Source organism: Pteropus vampyrus, unplaced genomic scaffold, assembly GCF_000151845.1.
Source record: "Pteropus vampyrus isolate Shadow unplaced genomic scaffold, Pvam_2.0 Scaffold45, whole genome shotgun sequence".
Classification (NCBI taxonomy): Eukaryota; Metazoa; Chordata; class Mammalia; order Chiroptera; family Pteropodidae; genus Pteropus; species Pteropus vampyrus.
Genome location: NW_011888826.1, coordinates 7,541,384 through 7,549,921, shown reverse-complemented (window position 1 = coordinate 7,549,921; position 8,538 = coordinate 7,541,384). Strand labels below are relative to the sequence as shown.

The window sequence follows — 8,538 nt, the reverse complement described above, 5'->3', positions numbered from 1 at the left end:
CAGATTTACTTCTCACGTCCCCCAAATGAAATGTTTTATAGGAATCAATATAGGAAACTAGGGACCAAAAAGTCAAGTGCTCCGTGATTGCGCCTGTGCTCCCACCCCAGACGGCACCCACATCCTCTCATGTCTTCTGTGAGGAAAGGCCAGAGTCTGTGATTTTTCATCAGTCTCCCAAACTGCTCCGTCCCTACGCCAACGTACGCACACACACATGTTCCTAGAAACACCCAACGACCCGATAAGTACCTCCTGTGACTGCAATCAGCTGATCTACCTTGAAAATTCACTAGATGCTAACCTGTATTAAACAGTGGGCCAGATGTGAGGTTATAAATGAATGTAGCAGCTTGATTACTAGCACAAGGTCAGGTCGCGTGCTGGTGTCTTCCCTGTGAGATGGCTGTTCTTTGGCCAGTGCAGGTTCTGGGTAGGTTTCACTGTCCGTGGGAACCCCGTTTGTGGGTGAGACACTAAGTGTGATCGATTCCCTTGGAGAAAAGCTGACAGAGGGGGGCTCTTGGGCTCAGGTCAGGCACCTGCCAGCAGCTTACCTGTGTGTGTGTGAAGTCCTTAGAGGAACAAGACTAGTGTTCTCTGTCATGTGACACATTCCTTTAAAGCACATGGTACCTATTACAGTTTATGTTTTTAGGAGACAATAAAAAATATTGAACAAGCTTTTTAAAAAATGTATCGGAGTGACATTGGTTAATAAAATTATATAAGTTTCAAGTGTACAATTCAATAATACATCATCTGTATATTGCCTTGTATGTTCACTGTCGTCACCATGTTTGACACCCTTTACCTGTATCTACCTCCCTCATCCCCCCTTTGATGAGGGCTTCTACCTACCCCAGTTTGTCTTCATTCTCATACAGTGCTTGCGGTGGTAAAGATCACCCATATCCACTGTGACAGAGGAGAAACCCGTAGCCTGGCACCTGAAACCTTGTCACTGCTCAGTGACTTTCACAAGTAATTCAAATGAGTCTAATCTTAATATTTTTAAACAAAGTTTGTATGCAAAGAACTCAGAATTTAGAAAAATTTAATCGTTTGCCCAGAAATATTAAATCCTATTGATTTGAATTCATTAAATATAGTCCTATATTTTGAGATATTGAATGGTGACTTTCACAGTACTTATTTTGTTTTGTCTTTGCTTTCCAGAAACAAATAGGAAAACAGATGACCCAGGACGAAAAGAAAAAGGTGAGACTATCAAATAACCAGCCTTTCAAATATACATCTGAAGAAGTCATCAGATCATCCATAACCCAAATGATGGTTTTGTTTTATATCACTAGTTAAGATTAATTGCCACTGGGTTTATTATATCATTGTTTTTTGTCGACAAACATTAATATTCTACATAGACATTTATAGCTAAGGCTCTGGAGAGAGATTGCCTGGCTTCTAATCCTAGTTTTGCCATTTTTATGTGTCCTTGAGAATTATTTAACCTCTGTGCCTCAGTTTCCTCTTCTGTCATCAACTTCAGAAACCATGTTGTGTTCTTCAATAGTAATTAAGTAAAAATACGTGTAGAGTGCTTAAAGTAGTGTCTAGCACAGGCAAAGCACTTAGGAAATGTTAAATATTATTTATTGTCACCTGTGTTGGTAACTGTTCTAGGTACACAGTGCATTATCTTTTTTCAAGGAACTCTAAATCGTTTGGAAAGGGGAACGTGCAAAAAAGCTATATCCGTGTAGAAAGGATCATCTCTGCCTTCTAAGAGTTTATTACAAAGGCATTCTCATAAATTTAATAACTCTGCAATTATAACTTAATTCTTATAAAAGTTTCTAAACTTTGAGTTAGGAGCTGTTTTTAAAGTTAAAAAATTATATGGATGATCACAACAGTGGTTGTACTTTTAGTACCAATTGAATGATAAAATCTTCAGTGATGAAATATTACAATTTTAGGAATGCCTTTAATTTGTAGTGGTGAAAGCAGTAGTATGTTGAAAAGCTACAGGACACATAATGTACAAGATCTAACCTACTCAGTATTTAAATAATACGTGATGAGTCGCTGGCCTCTGGCCATAATTTTATAGCTCCGAGGCTGGGAACTAGGCATCTAACTCATGCATTTTTTTTTTCTGACTGATTGTTTTTCATTTTGTATCAAAATTATGTAGAGATACAGTTTTAAAAGTTACGACTTAAAGAAAAACAGTAGTCATCTATGCTACTACTCTCTATCCATGAGTCCCATTCCCAGCTTCCTTTCAGCTGTTTCTCCTATGTCCAAATAGCTTGTTAATTCTGCATTTTCTCCTCAGTATTGGAAGCTGTCGGTCGACTTTTGTGTCTAGAGGTCTGGGATTTAGCTCAGTCATCATGCCCAAGCTCGCCATGCCGCCTTGCCTCCCCTCCCTTCCAGCACCTTCATGATATACGATGTTAGACAGTGATAAGCACTAGGGAGAAACAGCAAAGCAGGTATCGGCAGCTTTTGATAGAACTAATCACTTCCACTATTCCAGAACACGTCCTGCGCTTGGCCTGCCACAGAGCACATTCTCTAGGCTTTTCCACTCTGTGTTGTTTGCTTTTTCTCAGCCACTTTGGAGGGACGCTCTGCATCTCGCTGACCATCAAACATCAGAGTGCCCTAGGACTCAATCCTCAGAGAGTTTCGATTTATACACACTCCCTTGATCGCATCTAATCTCATGGCTTTAAATATCTCACTATGTCGAAGATTACCGCATTTACCCTCAGCTTGGGTTTCTTCCCTGAACGCTAGGCTGGCATATCCAGCTGTCTGCCTGACGACCGCAATCCGATCATCGCTTCAAACTTAATAGGTGTAAAACTGAACCCCTGACCTTCTCCCTCTGCAAAACCCACTCCTCCTGCGAATGTTCTCTTTCGTGCCTCCCCAGTATGCCATCGGCAGACCCTGTCAGCCTTCTCCGGAACACATCTGGAATCCAGCTACTTCCTGCCACGCCACCCACTCACTACCCCCAGGATCCAGCCACCACCATCTTTTGCCTGGATTATTCCAGTTCCCTCCTAACTGGTTTTCCTGCTTCCACCTTTGTCTCTATAATCTTTCTCAATACAGTAGCCATATTGCTGCTTTTAAACCTAAATCGTATCCTGTCGCCTAGATGTCTCCAGCATCTTCACATCTTCCTCGGAGCGGAAACAAAGTCCTTTGCGGTGGTTTACAAGGCCTCACACAATCCCTTCTCCCTTCTTCCGATTTCCTCCCTAACCTCAGGAGCTATACCTCTCTCCTTTGCCGATGCTACTCCAGACACACCGGCTTCCTTGCCGAGCACACACTGGACGCAGGGGCTCTGCACTGGCCATTCCCGCCAGGCGGAGCGTTCTCCCCCAGATCCCCACCAGGCTCGCTGCTTTAGTCTTTGTTCACCTCTTGCCCTCTCGGTAAGCCTCCCGACCCATCTGATTTCAGATTGCAACCCCCTTACACTCTGCTTCCTTGCTTGCTTTTCTCCAAAGCAGTAACCACCATGTGATTGTATTTGATAGTTTAATTCTTAGTGTTTATTTTCTGAACCTCCCACTGAAATCTGGTTTCTATGAAGACACATTTTTGTCTGTTTTGCTCACTGCTCCATTGGCTGTGCCTGGCACCTGGTAAGCACTCAGTAAATATTTGTTGAAGGAATTTCTATTATTTTTTAATCACTAGGGATTAATCTGAATAGACATTAAAGGCTCTATAAGACCTTAACTGTAGTAGTAAGAATGAGACCCAGATAGCACTCCTAGGATAAAAATTGACGGGAGACCCAAAACTTGACTGGGAGAGCCCAAACTATGGGAAATCTATGGGACACCAAAACTGTAGTCACCCTGGGGTAAGAAGACTCTGCCGTTGTCATCTCTAAAAAAAACAAAGCGATCATATGGTCTCTTCTGTGACCTAAGTGTCTAAGTCAATAGACCCAGGAAATCGTCATGTTCACACTCTTTGGAGCACAGAACTAACGAGAAGAAAACCTGTATTTAAAAACACTTTAACACTTCAGTTTCTTCGTCCAGAAGTGAGGATAATGATTCTTATGCCTCACAAGGTATACTTTTACATCGTGGAAGAATAAAGTGAAAATAATATCTGAAAATAATAAATGCAATCTGCTACTATTATCATTATCTAAACTTCAGTCTACTACTATTATTTTCCAAATATCTGTACTTTGGGTTGCTTTTGATGAGCAGTTAAATTGGTTGACTTGGGGATATGACATAGGTGTGCCAATTTTAAACTTTTGTTAAAACGGGACTTTTAAAACGTTCACATGTACTATAATAAATTATAAAAGCAAATGTATTTTTAGCTCAAAAAGTAAGACTTAATTTAAGAATAAAGAATTTTTTTTTTTAATTGAATAAATTTAGCTTTACAAAAATCACTAAAATGATCCACATCACTCAGTTTGCCTTGGGCCAACAAGTATTTTGTCACGAGGCTTTAAGACAAAGACCACTAATGTAGACTGAGGCTGCTCTTTGGGACCGAATTTACTCAAGTCTCACTCTGTATCCCAGACAGCAACCCAGAGGATAACAGAGAAGGGACGTAAATCCTCTGTGCTTTCTTGTTTTCCTGTCTTACATTGGTTAGAGAAATAAACACTTTTAAGGAAAGCCTTGGTGGTCTTGACAGCCCCTTATTTTTACCCTTCTCCCCACCACGTTGTTAAGGGTTGAGTTATATGTCAGATTCAGACCTTTCCTACAAATCAACACATCCCCATTACAATTAAAGTCAATTGCATATAATTTTTTTAAACCTCAAATTTCAGTGGCTTAAACAAGATAAGAGTTTATTTCTTACCCACATAAATAACCTAGGACCAGTTTAGTGGCTCATCAGTGACCAGCTCCTCTCTCGCCATTTTCCCATCCTTAGTTCATAACCTCATGTTCCAAAAGGGCTGCTCTAGCACCAGTCATTGGAGCCACATCCAGATAATAGGAAGGAATGAAAGGCAAGGAGTAGTAGGCTTCATCGAAGAATGATATTTCACTGACAGAATTTTATGAAAGCTAAAATTCAGTATTCTGGTTCTAAAGAAGAAGGAAATATTGAATATTGAGAGAAATCAGCAATGTGTAGGCTGAGGCAAGCTGTATTTCACTCCTTTCCATTTTTTAGGAAAATGGCTACTGCTCTATGCTAAAAAGTTTGATAAGACATCAGAGTATGTTTATTAAAAGACTATCAACTTATCATTTACCAAAAAAAAAAAAAAATACTGATTTATTTATCCACTTAAATACTTGCATGCCTGCTACATGCCAGGCACTATGCCAGGCCAATGGACATAGGTAGAAAGTAAGACAGACAGGATTCCTGCTTTCACAGCATGCACCTGTCATGAGGGAGTCCTGTGACACACACACGGACTGAAGTGGTGATAGGCTCTGAAGGTACCAGCAGGAGAGTGCTGGAGGGAGCAGCGAGGGAAGGGAAGAAGGTCTCAGGGGGTTAGTGATGCGTGCAAGGCTGTGCGAACAGTCAGCCGAGGGTACTCTGAGCAGAGGAGCCGTCTGTGCAAACATCCTGAGGTGGGAATGAAGGGTCTGGGGAGCTGGAGCACCCTGAATAACCCAACAGCGTGTGCAATGCAGTCAGAGAGAAAGTCAGGAACCAGGCTATGGCACGGAGTCTGGACGTTTTGCTTCATCCAGTGGGATTCCATACCCAGCCATGCAGGTGTCTGCACCAATCAGAGCCTTTCTTTCTCGTTCACATACTGACTGGTTGGCTCTGGGAGGTCTACCTGGGCACGTTCTTCAAAAGGTAGAGAGAGGGGAGAGTGGATTGTGGGCGTTGTTTATTGCACATGGTGAACTCTGGCACACCCTGCCCCAGACTGCTCACTCTCCAGAGGCTCCGTTTCATCCTTAGGGGCCATGCCTCCCTCCGCAAGGCCTGGGACACGGCACAGTGTTATCCTCCAGGGGTTCTGATCCTAAAGGGAACATTCAGGGGAGTGGGGCTGGGCTCCCTTGACTGTTTCTTCATGGAAACAGTGGAATCAGTGTGACAGCTTCTCTTGATTGGTTCATCACTCCTCATCATGCAAAACCCGCAGTTTCCAGCAGTACCAACCAAAAGATATTTGTAACTACAGTATGTTATTGAGTGTGAAATGCAGGAGTAAATGTTACTATAGATTTATCGAAAACCCTATTTAAGCAAATTGTTACCTTTGGGAATTCCTTTTTTTTTTTATGCAGATTTATGTGATGCTGTTAACAGATAGGGGAGAAGGAAGGGGAAGTCTTCTAGTTTTGGAATATGCAGTAAAAACATTAAATGTGTTTTAATAGTTTGACTTCAGATTCATCATGTAGAAATGGAGGGGTTTTTTTTCATGGTAATTATAAATTTGCCTTGAGACAAATTATTAGATTTTAGGTTTGTCTAATTTTCTACTCGTATTATCATCTTCCCGTAAATATACTGATGAGGAAATACTGATGGCAGTGGAAAATTTCTCTTTTTTTACTTAGAATTAATAATTATACGATTCCTTTCTTTTAGAGAGTTAGATCTAGTTCATTTTGATAGAGTCACGAGTTTGGGATAGGGTTTATTCCAAAATAGGCCCACACTTGGAGTCGGCAGATTCTTGAATTGAATCAGATTATTTATATTTGTTTTAGATAAAATTGCTGTATCAGTTTCTCCCCACTGGATGTCATCTTTTCCCATAGATTCCATATTCCATAATCATAAAATACGAGTGTGAACTACGAAGTAATGCGATGCAAAAATGGCTTATTAGATGTCAAATTCAAACAATGATTTTTTATTCATTTACTCTGTAACATATTTGAGTACCTACTGGGTACCAGGCCCTGTTTTAGGCACTGGGGCCAAAGCAGTCAATAAAAACAAAGCCCAGTTCTCACGGTACTTAACTTTTGCATGTGTGTGTGGATGTGCAATTAGAATGTAATAGGCAGTGATAACTGTGGAAAAGAACATCAAACAGGACAAGAGTCCAGAGAATGACAGTGGGCAGGGGTCTTGCTCTAGAGATAGGCCTCTAGACACTGACATTTGGAGATGCAAGGGAGTGAGCTGTGCAGCCACTTGGAAAAGTGAGTTCCCGGGTGCAGAGGCACATTCATAGTCCCGAAGGTGTGTGAGGACCGGTGAGGAGGTGTGGCTCGTGAGGAGAGTGTGAGGGGAGAGGGGAGTGTGAGACGTCGCAGAGGTTGCAAGGATCCGAAGGATCCTAATCACAGCGGCCTTCGAAGAGAGGCTTTGTCTGTTATCTTGAGGGAGACTGAAAAGCACTGGGAGATTCCAAGCTGAAGATTAATATGATCTTCCTTGTTTTAAAAAGCTGATTCTCGCTTTAGGGGTGCAAGATTGGAAGCAGGAAGACCACTTAGACAATTGCAGAAGTCCAGGTGAGAGATGATGAAGGCCAGGTTTAGGATGTGGGGTAGACAGAGGTGGTGAGTGGTGGCTAGATCTGTATATGGTTGCTTTAGAGTCGCTAGGATCTGCTAATGGATAGGATATGGAGTAAGCGAGGAAGCAAAACTGACTCTAAACCTTAAAAGATGTGCTTTAACAAATTCATCGAATATAAAAGTATCTAATATGTTATTGATTTAATATAAATCAAATGTCTCTTATTTGAGGATTGATGAGTCTTTAAAGAAATTTGAGGAGCAACAGGATACCCATGCTGATAAAACATGTTTTTGCTTATGCGTGAGCACGTGTGTGTGTGAGAGAAAATTGTATTTGGATCAGGGACTTTTCTTGAAATTCTCCTTTGATTAGACCAATATTTCATATCCCATTATGTTATTTATTACAATTAAGGATATGCATAAACAATATGTTTTGGGAATGTCATTAAGAAGGCATTTAAAGATTGCCTAGTTATTATTTGTATTCTTTAAAAAGTAATACTCAGTGCCTTAGCTAAACACCAGATGGCACTAGAAAACAAGTCACATTTAACACTAAATTTTTCTTTACAGAAATCACATTTGTAATGCAATTCAAAGAAAAGGCTGAGATGGCTGTGCATAGCCAGTAAATAGCTTGGTGCAGCTAGTATGTCATATGACTGCTCCTGTGTTTTCCATGGTCACGAGGAAAATAAGATAGAACCAGCAAGGGCAATAATCAAGCCTAAAGAAGTCTTTTCATTAAAAAAATTCTATGAAGTTTTTCCTGGGATTTTTATAAATGAATGAATGAATGAATGAATGAATGAATGAATGAAAAAATAAATGTGTGTGTGTGTGTGTGTGTGTGTGTGTATTTTTTTTTTTGAGTTTTCCCTTTAATTTTTAGACAAAAAAAAGCATATTAAGGATGGGAACTATGACCCCCATAACCCCTAGCATTTGTCAGAGTTCTCCAGAGAAACAAAACCAATGTGATGTGTGTGTGTGTGTGCGCGCGCGTATGTGTGTGTGTCTAGAAAGGGAAAGAAAAGTAGAAATGGACAGAGAGAAGACAGACACAGAGATTTATTTTAAAGGATTGGCTCAT

At 40.7% G+C, this 8,538-nt stretch overlaps 1 protein-coding gene across 2 annotated transcripts in view; it reads left to right on the top strand.

The window, feature by feature from the left end:
• Nucleotides 1-8,538, top strand: part of ASPH (aspartate beta-hydroxylase) — a 187,196-nt gene that overhangs the window by 88,084 nt on the left and 90,574 nt on the right. For both annotated transcript variants that reach the window (XM_023530068.1, XM_023530067.1), the window contains exon 14: nucleotides 1,180-1,221. In XM_023530068.1, coding sequence (XP_023385836.1) covers nucleotides 1,180-1,221 — 42 coding nt within the window. The remainder of the gene's footprint in view (nucleotides 1-1,179; nucleotides 1,222-8,538) is intronic.